Source organism: Boleophthalmus pectinirostris, unplaced genomic scaffold (genome assembly GCF_026225935.1).
Source record: "Boleophthalmus pectinirostris isolate CB_2022bp ecotype Guang Dong unplaced genomic scaffold, ASM2622593v1 HiC_scaffold_23, whole genome shotgun sequence".
In the NCBI taxonomy this organism is placed as follows: domain Eukaryota; kingdom Metazoa; phylum Chordata; class Actinopteri; order Gobiiformes; family Gobiidae; genus Boleophthalmus; species Boleophthalmus pectinirostris.
The window spans coordinates 32417239-32439029 of record NW_026571207.1 but is presented as its reverse complement, the minus strand read 5'-3'; the positions used below and the strand labels follow the sequence as shown (position 1 = coordinate 32439029).

Here is a 21791-nt window from a genome sequence, read left to right as displayed (position 1 = left end):
CTGTTAAATGTCAAATCTTAAATGTCAGTTGTCTCATGTTAAAAATAATTGTCTCATGTTAAAAATAAACCCCTCAGCCTTTTCAGCAGGTCTCAAACAATAATAATGATTTAAAAAAAAAAAAAAAAAAAAAATTTTAATTTTCAGTCCTGTAAGTAGTAGTAGTAAGTAAAATGTAGTGGAGTAGAAAGTACAGATACCTGCCCTAAAATGTAGTAGTAAGTAAAATGTAAGTAGTAGTAGTAAGTAAAATGTAGTGGAGTAGAAAGTACAGATACCTGCCCTAAAATGTAGTAGTAAGTAAAATGTAAGTAGTAGTAGTAAGTAAAATGCAGTAGTAAGTAAAATGTAGTGGAGTAGAAAGTACAGATACTTGCTCTAAAATGTAGTAAGTAAAATGTAAGTAATAGTAGTAAGTAAAGGAAGTAAAATGAAAAGTAGTAAGTAAAATGTATCCACTTTAAAATGTACTTGTAAAGTACAGATACCTAAACCGTATACTTAAGATCAGTACTTTATCTCTTTTACTTCGTTACATTTGACCATTGCTTAAAATCTATTCTGGGAAGTAGAAGTCTTTGGTCAACATGGAGGTGAAGCTGGGGACTGCTTTCTTTCCGTCATATTTGGGATTACTGTTGGAGGACACAAACTCAAAGGCCACTTTTCTGTTCACTCTGGTCAGGATCTGCATCAGCTCCAGGTGTTTATATTTCAGCAGGATCTCGCACAGAGACTGAATGAACCAGGAGCCTTTCTCAAAGTTCCTCCAGGCGTAGTACCCTGCAGACCAGAGGGTAGACAGAGGAATCAGTTACAGATTGAAACACACTTAAAATGTTTTTTGGATGGGAACCAAAACTTTCTTTTCTATCTCAATGTGTTAAAGGGCCCATCTCATGCAAAATCAACATTTCAGAGCTTTCTACCTTCTAAGAGTGATGTGCGAGCCTTGTATATGTCGCCAAAATGGTTTTTAGAATTGATTTGGCTTTTTTTTTTTTTTTTAAACAAATTGCAGCGTATTTCTGCCACCCTCTCACGTGACAACGAACTAAAGCTGCTACAACAACAACGTGACAGATACACCTACGATGCGTTTGACATAGCAGAAAACGCTTCGAGTATTTGTTTTTCTATGTATTATTGAGCCACAGATGTAAGGCAGCAGCCAGGTTGGCGAATCCGCTTAATTTCATTTCTCTCCAGTGACTAGATCAGGAATTAGAATAGACTAGACGGTTCTCAAAACCCCAGGAGTACAAGTTCGGGCACCAGCCAATCAGTGAAGAGTGATATATTCAGTGTTGTCAATGATTCCAGAGATCGAGGTTTTAAAGCCGGAACAAATTTCATCAAGGGGAAAGACATTATTGCCCTTCTTCCTACGAGATTTGGGAAAAGCTTAATATACCAGTTAGCCCCGTTAATGGCGCATTAACTACTTTACAACCAAATATCAGCGATTGTTAAATGATTTTAAAAAAGTACCCATTTACCATCGAGCGAACGAAATCTAAGGCTGCGAGGTCAGACAGTTTCTACAAAGTGAAATGAAGTAAAACTGGTTGATGAATCAGGCTAGTAAGGCAGAGCTGTCTAATGTCAAACTGTGGAACATTCAAAGCAGAGCAATGACAGTGACGGACCCATAACCAAAAAGTTACATAGTGTAGTGTTGTTAGTTTTTTATCTGCTCTCCACAGCTCTAGTTTGAGAGTCTGTAGTAGTGGTCTGTGTTACCTGGAGCTGTGGCGTAGGCGTACAAGAAGTCTGCCTCCACTGGGATCTTTTGTGTAATGGGCAGCGCTGTGGCGTCGACCATGTCTCTGTCCGTCGTCCCAGAATCTAAGTTTTCACCACGGCATACCTTTGAATCAACAGAAAATAAAGATACACAACCATAGAACACTTAATTATGCAGATGGTTTCTAAACAGACGGACTGGGGACGTGTGCAGGGGAGGAGAATAAATACATTGAGGAGAAGGAGGCAGAGGTTAAAGTGGTGCTGTAATGGTGTCATGAGTCAACAAGCTCCCTCTACTTGCAGATGGATGAGGAGGATAGGGTCAGATGGAGAAGAGGATGCAAAGGAGAGGGTTAACACAAAATTTAAAATTACATCTCATACTTTTTTAGCATATCATTTTTATTACTTTATTTTTTTTTCCATTTAGACTGTTTCATAGCCTGACACCTTTGAGTGAAGAGGAGAGGGTCAGATGGAGCAGAGGACGAAGAGGAGAGCATCAGATGGAGCAGAGGATGAAGAGGAGAGGGTCAGATGGAGCAGAAGATGAAGACTACAGGGTCAGATGGAGAAGAGGACGAAGAGCGAGAGGGTCAGATGGAGGAGAGGATGAAGAGGAGAGGGTCAGATGGAGAGAGGATCAGAAGGAGAGGGTCAGATGGAGAAGAGGAGAGGATGAAGAGGAGAGGGTCAGATGGAGCAGAGGATGAAGAGGAGAGGGTCAGATGGAGCAGAGGAGAGATGAAGAGGAGAGGGTCAGATGGAGCAGAGGATGAAGAGGAGAGGGTCAGATGGAGCAGAGGATGAAGACTACAGGGTCAGATGGAGAAGAGGATGAAGAGGAGAGGGTCAGATGGAGGAGAGAATGAAGAGGAGAGGGTCAGATGGAGAAGAGGATGAAGAGGAGAGGGTCAGATGGAGCAGATGATTCTCACCTGTGAATAGTTAAATGAGGGACTAACCTGCAGAAAGAAGAGCTTGGGTTTCCCTATGAGAGTCCTGCATTGGTCTCCTTTAAAGTATCTGGTGAGTTTTTCTAGTGTCACTATGTCATCTGTCCCACAGATCCCTTCCTCTTTTCCATGGCTCAAAATCACACAAACGAAGGATGCGTTTCCACTGTGGTCCTCTTTAGACACTGAAAAACATCACGCACAAAGAGATGAAGTAACTACAACATACACATTCACAAGTATAAGAGCACATAGACTTTTATATGCCCATGGGCCACTATGGAACCTACCTGGACCACTGAGGGACTATACACATATAAGACCACATGGAAATACACAAGAAAATACTATGATTTACTGTCGAAAATCACATTCTATTGTCTAAAGAAAGAATGTTTTTTTGTTGTTGTTTTTTTTTAATCATTATGGTATCTATATCAGAATCAGTATTGAATCATGAGTCTATAGTTCATAATGAAATCAATGTAACGTACAATACACGCATCCTGAATTTCGGACTTGAAAAATAGTGAAAGGTGATGGGCAGTATTGATACACAGGAAGGATAAAAAAGGAAACCTTTGGCTGCCTAAGAAATCATCTCGAGCAAAATCCCAATCCCTCGCTCAACCTTGGTTATGAATTTAAAAAGTCAACACCAAAGTGAAAGGCACCAGATGTTTGCCAAAAAACACCTTCCACTGCAAAGTGACCAAGACGTGATGTTGCTGTAAAGTCAGTCCAACAAGAAAGTGTGAGCTCAACCTGTTTGTCTTCTGCACCTCTCGCTTAACAAACGGGATTTTGCTTTGTCGCTCCACATACAAAATGTTCACTGCAAACTCTGGATGATTTAGGCAGTCAAAGGTTTCCTTTTTCGTCCTTCCCGTGGATCAATTCTGCCCATCGCCTTCACCTTTTACTATTTTTCAATTCCGTTGGGAAGGGAAACAGTTTGAACAGAGGTTTGCAGTCACACACATCTGATTACCGTTTACAGTTATGGAGTTCGCAAACTTCCGAAGCCCGTTTTCCGCTGTTAGGACATCAACAACCACACAATTATGATGTCCGAATCCCAAAACTAAAATATGACAATATCAGAACCAGAAACAAAAGCAATATGGTTCAAAAGACTAGAAAAGATCGGCTTTGACAGTAGGTGCATCCCAGTGGGAAAACAAACACAGCGGTTTGATTCTCCCTTTTCAAGAGGATCCTTCCCAGTATGCATTGTGCGATGACCGGAATTCCAAAAATCGGGGTGCATGTATTGTAAATAGCTCTTAAGTCACTCTTTATCTTTTTTTTTTTTTTTTTTTTTTTTTAGAATTTTAGAAAAAATAAATACAACAGGATGGTGCATGTTAATATGAATATTTTAAGACCAAAATGACGAGGCTCACTGCAGCAGTTACAGAGAGGAGAGAGAATTTTTTTTTCAGTGTAAAGCCTTTTTGTTTCTAAAAGTGAATGAAGTTACCTTTCTCCAGCTCCTGCTTCATCTCTTTCTTAGTGAGGTCCTTGTGCACAATGACTTTATACCCCAGAGCCCCAAATGTTTCCTTCGCAGCGGCTTCGTCCTCATCTGTGCCATTTCGAGTGTCCATTACTGAAACACCAGACCAAAAACAAGCTTTAAGAATCCAAAAGTACTGTTCTCGTGCCTTTATTCCCTTTTAAACATGCTTTGAGTCACCTTGGGGGTAGGTATTTCACATTTTCTCTTGTAATCTTATGTATGTATGTAGGAATGAATACTTTGCTAATCGAGCCACTGTTTGTAGTGAACACAATTTGACCATAATGGTTTATACTTAAAAGCTTTGTGTGCTTTTTTTTTTTTTTTTTTTGTATGAATAGCACTCTATAAATAAAGTTTGATTGACTGATGATTGACTTAATAACTGAGCAGGAGAAGTTCAAATGTTCACCTATAACACAACAATCTGGGCAAAATTCAAAATGAGCATTTTTGACTGTTCAGAGAAGACAACTTTTGATTAATGGATTATGAAACAAGAGTGAATGAAGCAAATATACAACTCCAGTATGCATTTGTCGAACAATAACACGGCAAAGAGTCAATTTAGGATAATGTATATCTTTAAAAATGTTTTGTTGCTCATTGATTCTGCAGAAATGTGGCATGTTTTTCAGTCCCTTGTCATATTTCTTTCCTTCCGTTTTCTAATACAGGGAGACCACGCATGTCCCTGACTGGCTAATACACTTGTAAATCACACTTATTTTTAAAAGGGAGATTTATTGGTGACCAGACTCACATTTTCATAAAATATTGAAGAACTGTGTGTTTTGGATCCCAGGCAAAAATATAGGACCATAATGCAGACAGAGCTGACCTGAGCCGCGCATTTCTCCAAGTTCAGAAGTGAAATAAGGGAACAGCGCATTTGCATTCTCAACTGGAATAAGCATGAACATGACTTATAATTTGTACCTTTAAAGTACTTGTTGTTGATGATCAGACAGACTCCGACACAGGGGAAGTTCATTTGGTACATGCACTGATCCTCAGAGTCCTGGACGGTCGGCACAGCTCGCACTGAAGAGGAGGTGGTCTCCCTGGTTTAAAGTTAAGTCAAAAAATAGTTAAAAGTCCATTCATTACATTATTAATTTTCCCTATTAGTGCCTTACGATATACTGAGGGCTGAATAATTTGAGAAAAACATCAGATTGCAATTTTTCTGACAAACACTGTGCCTGCAATTAAATTCATTTAAAATAAAAGAAACAAGTGTGCTGACTTCCGTGTTAGGAGCTGACATCACTGTAAACATCACAAAACAGATGGATGGCTGCACATCACAATAGCAAGTAGCAGATTTGATTTCATATGTAAAAAAATGAATACGCAACACTGTCAAATCCTACACGTATCACTTTAAGCAAATCAAAATAGAGAACAAAGTAAGTACTGAGCAGTGGGCGTGTTCTGGTGGCAGGCGATATATCGTTGTGAAAATAATTGATTAAAGATGACTCAGACATGCACAAATCACTTCAAATACAACCCTACGTGAGTAAATGGTGAGGGGAAACAACTACAACATGGTTAAAAGCTCTGAAAAGTTTATTCTGTTTTATGGCCATAGAGTTTCTGGGTTTTCTACAGTGGTTGTGGTGGGAGTGAAGTTCATTATACAGTAAAATACCAATACTTACATTTGCAACTTTCCTGCATCAGTTACATCCCCACAGCTCAGTTTTTCATGGGCCTTGGTTATTCTGGAAAAAAAGAATATTAACTTGGCTGTTTTCTCACATTTAAGAGATATTTTTTAAAGTGAATCCATAACCTCCACCCTCACCATTGTTCTAACCTTAACTAGAATCTCAAAACCAGGCCCTAACCTTAACCATAACACCCAGTGCGTCACATAGTTTGAGTTTGGGAATAATTTAGAACATTTTAAAATTGCACAAAATCGCAGCATAAACCCAGTTAAAAGTGTGTGTGACAAATTTGGATGATTCTCTATGGATGAATATCTACTTAATCTGGTGGATTAAAACCTGTAAATAGAAAGCATAGTTTTACACTGATCAAGAATGATCAGGACTAAACCAGGACTAAATATGGGCTAAACCTTGGCTAAACCAGGACTAAACATGGGCTAAACCTTGGCTAAACCAGGACTAAACATAGGCTATACCTTGGCAAAAAAGAAGTAAACATGGGCTAAACCTTAACTAAACAGGACTAAACATGGACTAAACCTTGGCTAAACCAGGACTAAACCAGGACTCCACATGAGGAGTCAGTGTTTTATGTTTCTACAGTCTAAATCTGAAGATGTGAGACAAACCTCTGCTCTGTTTAAATCCAGTTTTGTTAAGCTGTGCATATGAATGAAATGCAATGTGTTTCTTATTCTGTAAAGCACTTTGAATTACTTTGTGTACATATTGTGCACTACAGATAAACATGCATTGCCTTCCCTTACAGATTAATGGGTAACCTGTTGGACTGGTGACATATTGTGACCCAAACACAAATTCATTTCTGGATTCTGGATTTTCTGCAGGAGTTGGCCTTGTGGGTGAAAAATTCCAACCAAACCCATCGTAAGGCAAGGAAGGCCATTCTAAGGCGGCACACTGGTCGGCAGGTAAAATTCATAAACAAATCCAAATAGGCGACTTACTTGGCTGAATCCTCTGTGTTTTGTCTTATTTGTTTTTCGTTATCCATGATTCTGAAAAGTATTGATGATGAGAAGTGAGTTACGTGGTTTGGAAGTTTCATTGGATTTTGTACAATGACAATAAAATTCTAACCTTATAAAGCCATGTGTATCATATTTGATACACAATATTCTGAGACCTCTGCCCATCCACATAATCAATATTTTTCCTGAAAAACCTGTTGTATACAACTAAATATTTGTCAGCTGCCCCCTAGTGTGCTTTCCATGGTTTTCAGTAAATAACAGGCTCAGGGAAGACTTTTTCAAAATGGCGGGCATTGGTGAGCGTGACTTTCTCTGTTTTTGGAGGAAGAACTTTGTCAGTTTTGAAAAGATTAGTGAAAGAATTGCCTAAATATTGTTAGTGATTCTCCTACATGAACATTTACTTTCTTAGATTAATCTATGAAGTCTTCATATTTTTATTTTCATTTTGTAGAAAAATCATGTTAAAATTGTGTGTATCAAATTTGATACAGCAGTATAGAATAGAAATCCGTGCGTATTTGGGAAATCCGTGCATATTTGGCTGTAGTTGCGTGTAAAATAAATATTTGTAAACTCTCAAATGATTTCAGTCGTACATAAAATATATTGTGTGTATTTTATCCATCAGAATACGAATTGAAAAATTACGATGTCAAGAATTACAGTCACGAAATGAAAATTGATGATTAAGCTTTCATCAGTATGAATACAAATTGACAGACAGGACTTTACTGTCAAAAATACGTCATCACTTCACAGACATTATTTATCGAGCAGAAGAAACATCGATCAAGATCAAGACTGTGCATGTTTAAGTTTGTAGCAGAGGGTAAAAATGGAGTAATGGCACAACAAGGAGCTACAACAGCGACCAACAAGTGGGTTAATTCAAATGTATTGTAAAAACGTCTCGTCTTGCAACACTGAATTCGGGAACCAAACGCTGCTGTGTAATATTGTGTAGAAATCCCTCCTCTGAACGGGAAATTGCACTTATATCTTAGTAGATAACAGAGTGGAGCCAGTTGGCGAACATCAGACGTAACGTTATCCCAGGGCTAATTAGCAAATATCAGGGTTCTCTGCATGTTTAGTTTAAAACATTCACGGCTACAGCCACAGCGAGCATCAGTGAGTCTTAACCTTCATCTCAGCTGCATTTCTCGCATGAAATGTGACCAAAAGTTCCTCGGGACGCTGAAATGTCCCAGTTTACACCAAACACTACCAAACTGTCAATATCATCTCTATGGAGACAAGCATAAAAGTTACACAGTGCACATTTAAGTCTGCAAGATTATGAAACCAAACCCTAACAAAAAAATCATCTTATTCACTGGATATGTAGTGATGGTAAAACGTACGAGCTACTTACTCTGCTGAGTCAACTGTGAAGCCACTGCTCTTCTCTTTATTTGCCTTGACCCTGAAAAAGTATTTACAACAAATATTATGGCTCTGTGTACAATACAGTGGCAGAGTTACCAATTGGGTTTGGGGCCCTCACTATTATCCACAGGGTTGTTGTTTTTTTTTTTTTTTTTTTTTTGTTGTTTTTTTTTTTTTTTTGAATATATTTATTGTCAGTTTTGCCCCATTGTTCTTGAAACATGCACATCTCTATTTATGTGAATTATGGAAAATTGTCTTATTAGTTATGTAGCCTACTAGATAACCAGAACTGGATGTAGTTGTATTTTATTTATTTTATATTTTTTTGCTAGTACAATTACATTTTTGTTTACATCCATTACATGTGATTTTTTTTTTTTTTTTTTTTTTCATATGATTATTGTTTAAAAGTAAACTACTCTCATTTAATGTCTAGCTTGCATTTACTTCCTTACAAGTGTTTACAGATCCAAAATAGTTTCAAAGATATACCCTCTACTGTGAACAACTCTCCACAAACCTGACCTGTAACATGGCCCGGTGGCACCAACTTCTTGTTTCCATGGAGATAGATGCATTTAATACCATACTGTGGAACAATGTAGGCAATGTAATACTGTCTCTCATGGTGGCAGACCCTTCACCAGGAAATGACACAATGCACCAGTAAATTATAATAATTTTTTCTTCGATCAAAAGTGAAAAAATATGCAGGGCTTAAAAGGCTGGCCTGTAATACAAGTTTTGAACAAAAATCATGAAATTGTGGTAGTATTAAGTATTATGGGGCTTTTGTTTCCTTATTTTGTCCATAAGTCAATTCCTTTTCCTAATATGGAACTTGGCTCCAAATTTCAAGTCTGTAACTGCCACCCTCTGTGAGCTTCATTTGACTGGAGCAGAACACTGTGGGTGATGTCACATTTACTTAGTCCACTTCTTCATACAGTCTGTGGTTAGAACAAAAATCAGTATTTGCACGTTATGCATTTTAGCTGTCCCCTTTTGTTCGACCTGGTGGTGGTGTAATTCACATCCACATACTTACTTTATTACAATTGTGAACGAGTTAGAGTCAGCTGTGTTCAGGGGTGGTCCTGGACAGGGACCAGTGGAGCAGCCGGGGACCGGACTCCGATCCTCACATTTTTTCTTCCCAGGGGGACCCCACCCCTGGTCCTCATTTTTTTTCTTCACCCCACAAAGTGAAAGATCACCACTGACTGTGTTCCTGTTGCTCTGTCCTTTATTTGCAACAAAACTGAAAAAGTATGGAATGTACATTTTAGCTGCAGAATACACATAATATATACACACATATTCATGGGTTTTGGAATGATGAAAAATTACGACCATTGGCATAGTGATTAACAATTTAAAACAACTTTTGAATGGGGAAAAAGTCTTCAGAATGTTAAAAGAAAGCTGAAACCCATAAACTGATACTTCCACATGTATCTCTATGTATATACATATATGTATATGTATATATATATATATATATGTATATATCTCTAATGGTGAAATGTTCAATTATCATGGAGACACAATGTACACATTAGCAAACACTGTCTAAAAATATACAAAATGGATTTAAACAACACATTTTCAGAAGCATTCATGAGGACTAAGCATGGGCTAAACATTGACTAAACTGGGAGTAAACCAGGACTAAACATTCGCTAAATCAGGACTAAACTAGGACTAAAACTAGACTAAACCAGAACTAAACAGTGGCTAAAGTGGGACTAAACTAAGGCTACACATGGAACGTAAGTGTTTCATGTTTTATGCGGTCTAAACCTGAAGACAGACCTCTATTTTGTCAATGTTTACATCCAGTTTTGTTAAGCTGTACATATGAATGAAAGGTTTTTATTCTGCTCTCTTCTCTTTTAATGTTCATTGATCATTTAATTGACCATTGTGTACGAACTGTGCTATACAAATAAACAGCCTTACATATAGACAATAGAAGCACTAGTTGATACAAAGGATACAAAAATATACAACAAAAATAGTTTCACTTTTTTTTTGTTGACACTGAACTTTGTACAAGTTTTATGTGGACAGGCCCAATAAAGAGACATTAACCATTAATCAGGTCATTAAACCTTCAAGCTGATTAAATATTGTCATTGCAGCTTTTGGTGATCTGATGTCTGTGCTGTTAAACAAGTCAAACACCTAAACAGGACCATGAACACTTGTCTTGCTCTTTAAATCAATTTTTTATGTCTTCTGGAGTTTTTCAGTCAATTTATAAACTTTTTGTCAGTGTTGACTATTGTGTACTGTGCCATCATCTAACTCAGGGCTGTCAAACTCAAATTCACAAAGGGGCAAAATTAAAAACTGGGACTAAGTCGTGGGCCAAACTGAATATTTATTGAAAAATGTCAACAACATCTGCATGTTTTCTCTTCTTTCCAGATATGTAATGTTAAACCTTTTCTTATTAAAATACATGTTTAATAATAGTTTTGCTTAAACATTGAATCCAGAACAAGCAGAATATAAAATAATAACAACATTTTAAATAAATAATGTATCTGTAGCCTGTCTTTAGCCGGCGGGCAGCTCTAATTTGATTTGATATAATCTTGTGTGCCAAATATAATTATATCGCGGGCTAAATTTGGCCCCCGAGCCTGAGTCTGGCATGTTTGCTCTAACTCATATCTAACCTAAACATTTCACCAACATTTCACATTAGAGATACATGTAGAACACCCCCAGCATGATGTCACTGCATAGTATGAATGCGATATACATGAACAGATCCCAATACTCACATCGCTGCGTCAACAGTGTCTTGTTTGTCCGCCATGATTCTGAAAAACTATTGAAAGTAAAAAATAGATGAAGCTGCATCTTATCTCATGTTTATTGTGGTAATGTAGTCGGTTCACCTTTGCACTCATTGCACTACAGTCACTGCACCCATTAAAGGTGAAAGTGAAAATAATTTCTTTCAACTATATTTAACTTGGTCATAACATTGTCTAATTATTTAAAGAGCACAACTGAAGGAATTTTAAAAAGAAGACCTAATGAACTTCATTAATGGAATTCTGGGGTTTCTCTGCCATGTCCTGTCCCTGTACTGAGAATGAGACAAACATGTACGTGTCCATGTACTGAGAATGAGACAAACATGTACGTGTCCATGTACTGAGAATGAGACAAACATGACCTGTCCATATACTGGTTCAGTTGTGTACAGAGAAGAGCTCACACAGACCCCACCCCTCATTTTCTTTTATCTGCAAACCTGTGATCAGAAGAAAACATACGTACCTTTATGGAGCTAAGAGCAGAGACGATGCTGGCCGAGCTCAGAGTCTTTGACAGTGCTTCAGGACATTCTTCTGAAGGAGGAGGATGATTGGTTGGAAGCTTGCCAAAATATGTACCTATGCAAGTCCTGGAGAATGTCTTTAGATAAGAGCACATTGAGACAACTACTTAAACTTAGACAAACTTTATTGATCCACAAGGGAAATGACTTGGACACAGTAGCTCACACATCACAATGTATTATAATAACAAAGACAAAAAAATATAAATGGTAACGATAAATTCTAAATAAGTAGCAATAAAAATAGCAAGAGAATGGTGTCAAATAAAATCTGAAATAAAATGTCAATAAAATGATCTGATCTGATGGAACTTGTACCTTTTTCATTCAAAGTTCAAACTGTCTGTAAATCTTTGACCTAGATACATATATAACGTTTTTTTTTTTTCTTCTATAGGGTACTAACTTCTAACACATCACATATTTAGATCACCATGTTACACTTTATTGTTTGGAAAATGCTATATTCTTCAAAAACATATTACATCAAGACGTTTTTGACATTTCGAGCCACTCCCCCTTCAGAGCACTACCACACGAAACTACTGCACATCGCATCAGGTTTGTCAAGTTTGTCAGTGGTGTATCATGTTTTTGCATATTTGTGCAGAATTGCTGTGTGGGGGCATGGGTGACTTAGGCTTTTGGGCCAAACTGAACACTTGAACAGTGATTTTCCATCCAAGGTAACTATACTTGTCATTAGGCCTGTCTGTCAAGTTTAATCTCACTTATGAACTTTTAGAGCTCTTCTGGAAAACTCCAGATCGTTTGAGGAGATATTAAAGCATCGGCTAAATCTTATCTACCAGCCATCTCATTGTCTTCTCACACAAACTTATAACAAACAATCAAACTGGTTCCAGTCAGAATGTAGATACAATTCATGCACAAGGAAGGAAGCATTTTTTTCAGTTTAATCATTGATTTAAAGGTGCAACTTTTCTGGTGCAGAATCCGTCAAATGCTTTTCTCCATGAAGATGCTATTGCTTTGTCTGCAGTTTCGCAGTATGGAATTAAACCTTTCAGTCTTCATCGAGACCAATCCAGACCAAGTTACAGGTCAGATCTGTGGAGCGGCATCCCCACTCACAGTCAGAATGTCTGTTTTTCTAGGTATTTTTGAGCTATAAAACCACCTGTAATTGAATAAATGTAATGTAGAGCAGTGACATATCCATAAAAACAAGCAGATGATGAACCCCCAACCAAAAAGAGGTCTGTGAGGTCACTGTGAGGTCACTGTGAGGTCACTGCGAGGTCACTGCGAGGTCACTGTTGTTGTGATTCTGGGCCAACATAAAAAAACTGTACTGTACAATCTGCACACCCGCATAATGTTATAAGACCTTGAATCTTGAATGTTATTAAAAATATATACATATACTTTATTTTTACTTGAATTATTACAAAGTAAATGTCATTTGCTTTTCCACCCAAAAAAAGTACTAGAAAAAAAAGTCTGAAAGTATGCACATATGGTAACAGGGCTGTAAACATAGTTATTACATGGTAATTACAGGGCATATCCACTCCTCTGATGGGATTATTTTCTCATGCATTATAGGATTTACAATGTTATTTCCACCCTGTTTCCATTCTGTTAGTCATTTAAGTGCAGTTCATGTTCATGGTTATGTAGGTTAGGCTTTACATGACTTCAAAATATTAAGGGGGTAGTGAATACATGTTTTATTATGTTTGACTACAGTTGAATGTTTGGCTGTTCTTTTGAATACAAAAATTAGGACAGTAAAATGTATGTTCATTTAGCAGATATACCTTTAGAAGTGACCTAGTAGCAAGTATTTAGAGCAGGGGTCTAATTTGTCCCATGAGTGGACTTTGAGATTTCAAGAAGAATCGAATTTTGATTCAATTTTGCATTGAAAAGACTGTCAGGAGATGGGAAGGTGGTTAGTGCTGTCTATTTCCACATGTTTACATTTCTTTGCACAACATCTTTATGTGTTAACTGTCATGTGCTTTCATTTTGGCCCAGAGGAATAACAGGCCCCTGATTTAGAGCCAAACTGACCAACTTTGAACAAGAAGGAAAGAACAGTGGCAAACTAGGCACAAAGGCATAACTGAACCTCTAGGGCAGGGGTGTCAAACTCATTTTGGTCCGGGGGCCGTATCCAACCTACTTTGATCCCAAAGGGGCCGGATCAGAAAACTCATGGCATATAAACCCCAAAAATAACAATAAGTTCAAATATTTGTGCAGAGAAACACAAATCTATTACAGAAATCTTTTTTAATTGATGAACTCTTTCTCTTACAAAATATTATAATATTATGAACAACATGAAACTTTAAGGAAAATCCAATTTCAACACAATGTTTTAACTTTAACTTGTGTGCAAATAGGAATAAGTCATTTTTTCTTTGAAAATCCTGCACAATCCTGCAAAATCTGCTTTTCTCATTTTTGACATTTTGCTGATGAGGGTGTCACAGTCAACAGTCAAAACGATCGTCCTTTAAGAGCGTTTGGAAAGAGACAATTTTTCATTTGTGCTGCACTGGTGGGAGGGGCCACGTACAGAGACGCTGGACATGCTGCTATGCTAAGCGATGCAGAAAATTACCAATATTTTAATAGAAAATATAATAAAAGTATTTTAGTAGAAAATCAGCCAAGGGCCAGATTAAAGGTCTTGGAGGGCTGGATCTGGCCCCCGGGCCGTATGTTTGACACCTGTGCTCTAGGCTGAACTTGCTACAGCAGAGGGCGGGTTACAGGGGCATTCACAGGACCGGACCATTGTCGGTGGGAATTTTTAATGACAAGGAATTTTTTGTGAAAAAAAAAACACCTGTATTTTCTAATAGTTATTTGTTTTTTTTTATATTAAAAACTGTGGTTTATTACCTTCAGTATTATGCATGTTGAAATACAACATTTAAACAAAATGTGGTTGTACATCGACTAAAATGACAGAGTATCTCCATCCATCCATCCATTTTCTTCCGCTTATCTGGGGCCGGGTCGTGGGGGCAGCAGTCTAAGCAGGGACTCCCAGACTTCCTTCACCCCAGACACGTCCTCCAGCTCCTCCGGGGGGACCCCGAGGCGTTCCCAGGCCAGCCGAGAGACATAGTCCCTCCAGCGTGTCCTGGGTCTTCCCCGGGGCCTCCTCCCGGTGGGACATGCCCAGGAACACCTCCCGAGGGAGACGCCCAGGAGGCATCCGGAACAGATGCCCGAAGCCACCTCAACTGGCTCCTCTCGATGTGGAGGAGCAGCGGCTCTACTCCAAGCTCCTCCCGTGTGACTGAGCTCCTCACCCTATCTCTAAGGGAGCGCCCAGCCACCCTGCGGAGGAAACTCATTTCGAGCGCTTGTATCCGCGATCTCGTCCTTTCGGTCATTACCCAGAGCTCATGACCATAGGTGAGAGTAGGATCGAAGACTGACCGGTAAATGGAGAGCATCTGTTGGAGAGTATCTTGTCTTCGCACCTTTGCACCAGTAATCACCAGGAGTTTTACAGTGTTTTTAATGTGGTCTTATCATAAAAGCTGGTGTGTACGATGGGTAATGGCAAAACCACTTTGATTTCTTGGCTCCAGTAACTGAACTCTTGGGCCGTGTCTAATGTCCACTCTAGTCCCTAACCCCTCATTCACAACACAGGCTATTATACTACAACACACTTATTCACAGAGCCAGGTCTAATCTGTGTATTATTGAATAACAAAGAGGAGACAGTCTCAAATCAAAGAGTTTATTTTATTGCAGCAAAGGGAGCACAGAAGAGGACAGTGTACAGCAAAAATGCAAGTGTATTTTTATTTTAACTAAAGATGAGGAACTGCACTTTTTTCATCACCACCAACATAATAATAATGAAGCTTTATGATCTAAAAGTCTAAATTAAAGCAGAGACTTGTATCTTTCACTTTTTGGGGAAGTAGAACTCTTTGGTTAACATGGAGACAAGGCAGGGCATTTGCTTATCATATGTTTTTCCAAAATACTCTGAAAACTGCTGGTAGTCGTAGGCCACTTTTCTGTTGACTCTCGTCAGGATCTGCAGCAGCTCCAGGTCCCTGTGTTCCTCCAGGATCTTACAGGCCGCCTGAATGAACCAGGAGCCGGTGTGGGAGTTGATTCTCGCAATGTAACCTACAAACAAGAGACACGGTTTCAATGAAAGTGCATATGAATTAGGTTTTGATGATTCTCAAATATTGATATTTCTGATACTTTAACAAAAAAATACATTTGTCAAATAATCATTTCTGTGCACATTAGAACTGTTTTGGCCTAGTCTACAACATGGTTGCTGGGTAAGAGTTATGGAATTCCCTAGTGTCAACGCAGGAAGTACAATTTCAAACTAAAAAAAAAAAAAAATGGCCAAACTGGGAAAAAAGTTAAATACTTTTTTGTAAAAACTTAAATATAATGATCTTATTTTAGTCAAATGAGTCATCAAACCTGTCATAGGCACTTTAAAGAGGGGGTGTTTTACTTCTGTGAGGTATTAACTACTGACACATCATATATTTAGATCATCATGTTACCTTTAATTGTTTTGAAAATGCTCTATTCTTCAAAAAACCTACGTATTAACATGTTTTATGAATTTTGTTTTCGTTTTTGGCAGTGTAAGTCCCTACTCCATTTGCTCTCCGTGCTAAGTCAACCTCCTTCAGAGCACTGCAAACCATTTAACATGAACTAGTTCTATTTTTCACGTTTTTAGGTCAGTAAAAACCCGGCCCTTGTCCTTTAATGAAGCATGAACAAACATTTAAAACATAATGAAGAAATAGATTATTAACACAGATTCAGGCTTTTACCTACCTATTTTTTAAAAAAGCTTATATTACATTATTTTCTAATCTATGTTCTAATGTTGTTTCTTCATCACAAACAGACCTGGAGTTGTGTTTTGTTCCATTCACATATGTGTAACACACAAACTTAACAGATTTAGGCTGAGTTCTTGTCTGAAACAGAAAAAATTGGGCTCTTGAGCTTTGGAGATGTAGACAGACTAATAATAAAGGGTTACCCAAACACATGCGAATGAAACAAAACACAACTCTGAGTATATTTTTTTTGTGGCGGAAACAACTTTCTAAAATGAATGAAATGGATGAAGAAGAGAGGGTCAGATGGCACAAAGGAAGAAGAGGAGAGGGTCAGATGGAGCAGAAAATGGAAAAGAGATGGTCAGATGGAGCAAAGGATGAAGAAGAGAAGGTCAGAGGAGCAGAGGATGAAGAGGAGAGGGTCAGATGGAGCAAAGGATGAAGAGGAGAGGGTCAGAGGAGCAGAGGAGAGGACTCCGAAAGCTCACAAGAGTTGATTTGCGTAATATAGGACGTTTAATACCTCAACACTTACTCCCAAGCCCGTATGTTTGATAAGTGTTACCTGGAGCTGTTGCGTAGGCGTACAGGAAGTCTGCCTCCACTGGGATCCTGCGAACAGTGGGACCCTCAGCACCATCGACTACATCTACGCCTCTGTCAACCTTGCTTCCCTGGCATGTCTTTGAACAACAGGAAATACAAATAAATGTACTACAGATACAGGCCATGGTTTAGACTATAGAGACAGAGAGAACGTGTGGTGTGCATGGAAACAAAAAGATCTGAGCATTATTTGATTTCTGGACTTATAAGATTATTTGTCATTTGGAAAGTCATTTGGAGCATTTGAGCAGAGATGTGAGAGGGTCAGATGGAGCAGAGGATGAAGAGGAGAGGGTTAGAAGAACAGAGGATGAAAAGGAGAGGGTCAGATGGAGCGGAGGATGAAGAAGAGAAGGTCTGATGGAGCAGAGGATGAAGAGGAAATATTCAGATGGAGCAGAGGATGAAGAGGAGAGGGTCAGATGGAGCAGAGGATGAAGAGGAAAGGGTCAGATGGAGCAGAGGATGAAGAGGAGAGGGTCAGAGGAGCAGAAGATGATACTTACATCTATAAAGAAGAGTTTGGGTTTTCCCAGGAGGGTTGGGCATCTCTCTCCTTTCAAATATATGGTTAGATCTTCAAAAGGAACAATTCCGTCTATTCCACTGACAACGCCCTGGTGCCCGTGGCTCAAAATCACACAAGCAAAGGACGCGTAGCCACTGTGGTCCAGCTTAGAGACTGGAAAACATCAAGTACAAAGGTTCATCTCTGTTCACTCAATTACTTAAATATTAAAGCTGCACTGTGTAACTTTTTTGGTAGATGGTCCGTTCATTGTTTGTCTCCATGGGGATGTTATTGCTTTGCCTGGAATGTACCACAATACGGTATAAAACTTGAGCATTTCCATAAACACAAGCATGTGGCGCCACCAAGCTATATTCTATGGAGAGGTGATGTATGTATTTCAAAGTGTTTTTAACCTGATAAGGACTTAAAAGCGTAAATAAAATTAAATGAATGCTATATTCTAGACAAAGCAATAACAATCCCCCCTGAAAGTTACGTAGTGTACCTATAACATTTATATATTTTAGTTTTGGCTTTTTTTGTAATAAGAGTGCATTAACGGTGCCTTCGCTTAATTTCATTTCTCTCCAGCAACTAGGACAGGAATCAAAATACACTAGACGGTTCAGAAAAACTCTGGAAGTGCGAGTCCGGGCACCAGCCAATCACCGAGGAGCCATACATTCTATGTTGGCAACGATTCCCGAGATCGAGGATTTAAAGCTGGAACAAAGAGAATGTTTGGTGAATTTCATCAAGAGGAAAGACGTTATTGCCTACGTTATTCTTCCTACTTGATTTGGGAAAAGCTTAATATACGTCACAACCAAATAGCAGCAATTGGTTACATGAAAAAAGTACCTGCCTACCGTCGAGCGAACGAATCCTAATGCTGTGAGGTCAGACGGTTTCCACGAAGTGAAACCAGCTGATGAATCAGGCTACATTAAAGGTGCATTGTGTAACTTTTCTGGTAGCAGGTCTATCACCTTCTTGTCTCCATGGTGAAGTTAATGCTTTGCCTAGAACCGCCAACCTGTAGCTCAGGAGCTACCAGTAGCTCTCGACCCTCTTCCAATTAGCTCGCCAAAGGATTTCTGAATTCTATGTAATGTTCTTCATAACTAAAATCTGGTTTATTTTCACTGTAAATGTATCATTTTGATGCCTAACTTGTGCACTAATAAATGGATAATGGTTTATGTTTAATAGGCATCTAACTGTGCGCTGTCCAAAGCTTGCCATAGCTCTTCAATGTTTTCAATTTCTTGCGACTGCTAAAATGAGTAGCTCTCTGGCAATTTCGTTTCATGAAGGTAGAGCAGAGGAAAAAGATTGGAGTGGACTGGACTGGATTAGAATGTTGCACAGTTTGAGATTTCAACTATTTATCTCCATGGAGACAAACATCAAGCCAAGTTACAGGTCAGATCTGTGAAGTCATGACTTTGCTTACAATAAGAATGCATGTTTTTTCAAGGTTTTAAAGGTCTAATCTATGTTTAAAAAAAAAAAAAATGTTTTGGCATCAAAAACAGACCTGGAGCTGTGTTTTTTTTCACCCAAACATGTTTAACGCATAAACCCTGCAGATATAGGTAGTATAGGAGTAGTATAGGAGTTCTTTTCTCAGATTGCATCCACTCAGTTCCACCTTGTGATGTCATGTGGTACATTGGAAGTGCTCAACTCCAGGTATGTTTTTAATGAGGCAACAACATTATAATATATATGAAAAAGCAGCATAATATGGGCCCTTTAAGTTACTTTTCAACATTTGTTTTCTCATCTCTTGAACAGTGAGGTTCTGCTCCACGATGACTTCATAGCCCAGATTCCCAAATGTCTTCTTTGCAGCATTCACGTCCAGTTGCCCGCCCGTCAGAGTGTCCATTTCTGAAAAACACAAAGAAAACAGATCATCATTATAAACTCTTTAGGATGCTCTGAATACATAAGGTAAGTGAGGAATAACTTAGTAGCATCGCAAGTGAAAATGAACTAGTTGTGTTTTTCCTTGTATTGAAAAATGGGTTAAAATCAGGAACAGCTCCTTTATTATTATTGTCTGTCTACATCTCCAAAGCTCGAAATGCTCTGCTCCCCCTTGTGATGTCAAGAAGCAGTAATTTTCAAGTCAGCAGCTACTTTTTACCTTAAAAATACTTGAATGAAACAAGGTCTGTTTGTGCTGAGGAGACAATGTTATAGATCAGAAAATAACATAATATAGGCCCTTTGAGTTTCTCGTGGATTAGCAGAGGTGACTTGCCTCCTTGGAAGTTCTCGTTGTTGATGATGAGGCAGAGTCCCACCCTGGGGAAGTCCGTCCTGTATCTGGTCTGATCCTTTCTATCTTTGGTCTTATCTGAATCAGGAGTCTTCTCAGGATTGTTCAGATTTTCCCTGAAGTGGAAATAATGCAAATGGATTGTTTTAAAGATTTAGATATTGTGATGTTCATCCCACAGTTGGTAAAATAGGAAATAAAAAATCTGTTAAATAAAAAAAAAATGTATACAGAATTTATATACTATTGGTAATCTTTGGTACTGTGGATGTCTAATGTAACTGATATTATTTAGTGTGTGTGTTTATCATAGAATGCAAATGGACAGAGCTAACCCGCTAGCCACCCTGCTCCAAATAGGAAGTGAGCACGGGTGCTCTTCCAGCTCCATCGACTCAATTTGTACTGAAAAAACATCACTCTTCTCTCTTTGTGCACTCTATGGTGTTTACACAGTGCAGAATAGAAATACTATGGGAGTTCCATGGCATTGAACCAGCAACTCCATTTGACAGAAATTAACACTTCAAAATGATCTCATTATTTTATCTAAGAAGTTCTTAAAAACTTAGGTTTTGTTTGTTTGTTTGTTTGTTTGTTTGTTTGTTTGTTTGTTTGTTTGAATCACAGACCACCTGAGCTTGTTGTGTAGCTGTGGTGAAGTTCACATACCAGAACTGTAAAAAGTCTCTCACTTCACTGCTCATGTGATATGTCATGGTGACCCTGAAAATTTTGACAAAAATATTAAATGCTAAAAATATATCACACGTATCATATATACACAGTTCTAGAAGAAGTACTCAATTGTGTTACTTAAGTAACAGTACAGATACTGAAGCAAAAAAAAAAAAACTCGAGTAAAAGTATCACACGAAAAAATCTACTTAACTAAAATAAAGTATCTGTTTAGTATTTTAGTATTTAGTTTAGTATTTAGTTTAGTATAGTTTAGTATTTGGATTTTGAGATCTAATAAGACCTCAAATGTAGTGATTTTGATAAAGATCTGTGCTGAATGTTGTCCAACAGAAATTAAATATATATATTTTTTTCTTTGTATATTTTAGTTTGCTCAGATTATGAACACGTTAAAAATAAATCCTTAGCCTTTTCTGCAGATCCGACACAATAATTACAAAAAAAAAAAAAAGTAGTGAAGTAAAAGTAAAAAGCATCTGCTTAAAAATGTACTAAAGCAAAATATAGATACCTAAAATAGATACTCAAGTACAGTCCCTTACTATTTTTACTTTGTTATTGTATATTATTTAAATGACTTTATCTTGTATGAAACCAGTGGTGCTGCCAGGATTATGAAACAAGGGTGGACCACATGAACCTGATATAACTAAACTATACATGCCCAACTTTTACCCCTAACTGTGAAATTAACATGTCTCACCTCCTGATTTAAGGAGTCATTCATTCATTTGTACGCAGGGGTGACAGTCACAATGTACATTAAAGATGCTTTGTAAAAATTCCACTCTTTATAATTCAACATTTCTCTATCATATTAACACTATATACTAATAACAAAGATATAATTTGTTATTATATTGAATAACATTTGTGCTGAGATCCCAGTACTTACTTTGTTGAGTCGACTGAGGCCATGTTTCTCTGGGCTTCTGACACGATCCTGAAAAGTGTTGAAAGATGTTAAATACAGTCACACAAACAGCATTCAGTAATAATGCTGTTTCGGAGTAGTAATACACACTCTATATACTATAAATACACAGTATTGATTTAGCCGCTAAAGAGTAAAATGACAAAGCATACCTTTTGTGGTGCTCTGAAGAGGTGAGCCACTGAAGATGGGTGGGTTTGTGTTCCTTTAACAGCTCTCGGAGGCAAATGTAAAGGAAAACGAGCGGAGACAG

The 21791-nt window shown here is 38.1% G+C and overlaps 2 protein-coding genes across 4 annotated transcripts; both read right to left on the bottom strand.

Moving 5' to 3' along the window:
• Positions 1-271: 271 nt before the first annotated feature.
• LOC110157738 (caspase-3-like) lies at positions 272-11636 on the bottom strand. 3 transcript variants are annotated; one of them, XM_055159544.1, is made up of 11 exons: positions 11600-11636; positions 11095-11141; positions 9348-9560; positions 8283-8333; positions 6878-6928; positions 5895-5957; positions 5167-5291; positions 4189-4317; positions 2715-2890; positions 1744-1870; positions 272-783 (listed from the first exon to the last, which is right to left on the bottom strand). In XM_055159544.1, exons 2-11 carry the CDS (start codon positions 11127-11129, stop codon positions 557-559), a joined length of 1197 nt encoding a protein of 398 aa, XP_055015519.1. In that variant the 5' UTR covers positions 11130-11141; positions 11600-11636; the 3' UTR covers positions 272-556. The 3 variants fall into 3 exon arrangements, with proteins under 3 accessions (XP_055015519.1, XP_055015521.1, XP_055015520.1); XM_055159546.1 differs by lacking the exons at positions 11095-11141; positions 11600-11636 and adding an exon at positions 8825-9249 and having other exon boundaries at positions 9348-9423; XM_055159545.1 differs by lacking the exons at positions 11095-11141; positions 11600-11636 and having other exon boundaries at positions 8825-9424.
• Positions 11637-15567: 3931 nt separating this feature from the next.
• On the bottom strand, positions 15568-21522 carry LOC110157737 (caspase-3-like). The gene is made up of 7 exons (XM_020922104.2): positions 21500-21522; positions 20575-20628; positions 19885-20018; positions 19380-19508; positions 17605-17780; positions 17058-17175; positions 15568-15797 (listed from the first exon to the last, which is right to left on the bottom strand). The coding sequence occupies exons 1-7, from the start codon at positions 21520-21522 to the stop codon at positions 15568-15570; spliced, it is 864 nt and encodes a 287-aa protein (XP_020777763.2).
• Positions 21523-21791: the final 269 nt, after the last annotated feature.

Bases quoted from the DNA above. Each gene is read 5' to 3' on its own strand.
- LOC110157738 (XM_055159544.1), bottom strand. From the start codon at position 11,129: ATGGCGGACAAACAAGACACTGTTGACGCAGCGAT. The intron at 8,334-9,347 runs GTAAGTATGTGG...ATACTTTTTCAG, and splicing joins TCGTTCACAATTGTAATAAA to GGTCAAGGCAAATAAAGAGA. The intron at 2,891-4,188 runs GTAACTTCATTC...GATGTTTTTCAG, and splicing joins GAAGCAGGAGCTGGAGAAAG to TGTCTAAAGAGGACCACAGT.
- LOC110157737 (XM_020922104.2), bottom strand. From the start codon at position 21,522: ATGGCCTCAGTCGACTCAACAAA. The intron at 19,509-19,884 runs GCAAGTCACCTC...TGTGTTTTTCAG, and splicing joins CAACGAGAACTTCCAAGGAG to AAATGGACACTCTGACGGGC. The intron at 15,798-17,057 runs GTAACACTTATC...TCTTGTTTGTAG, and splicing joins CGCCTACGCAACAGCTCCAG to GTTACATTGCGAGAATCAAC.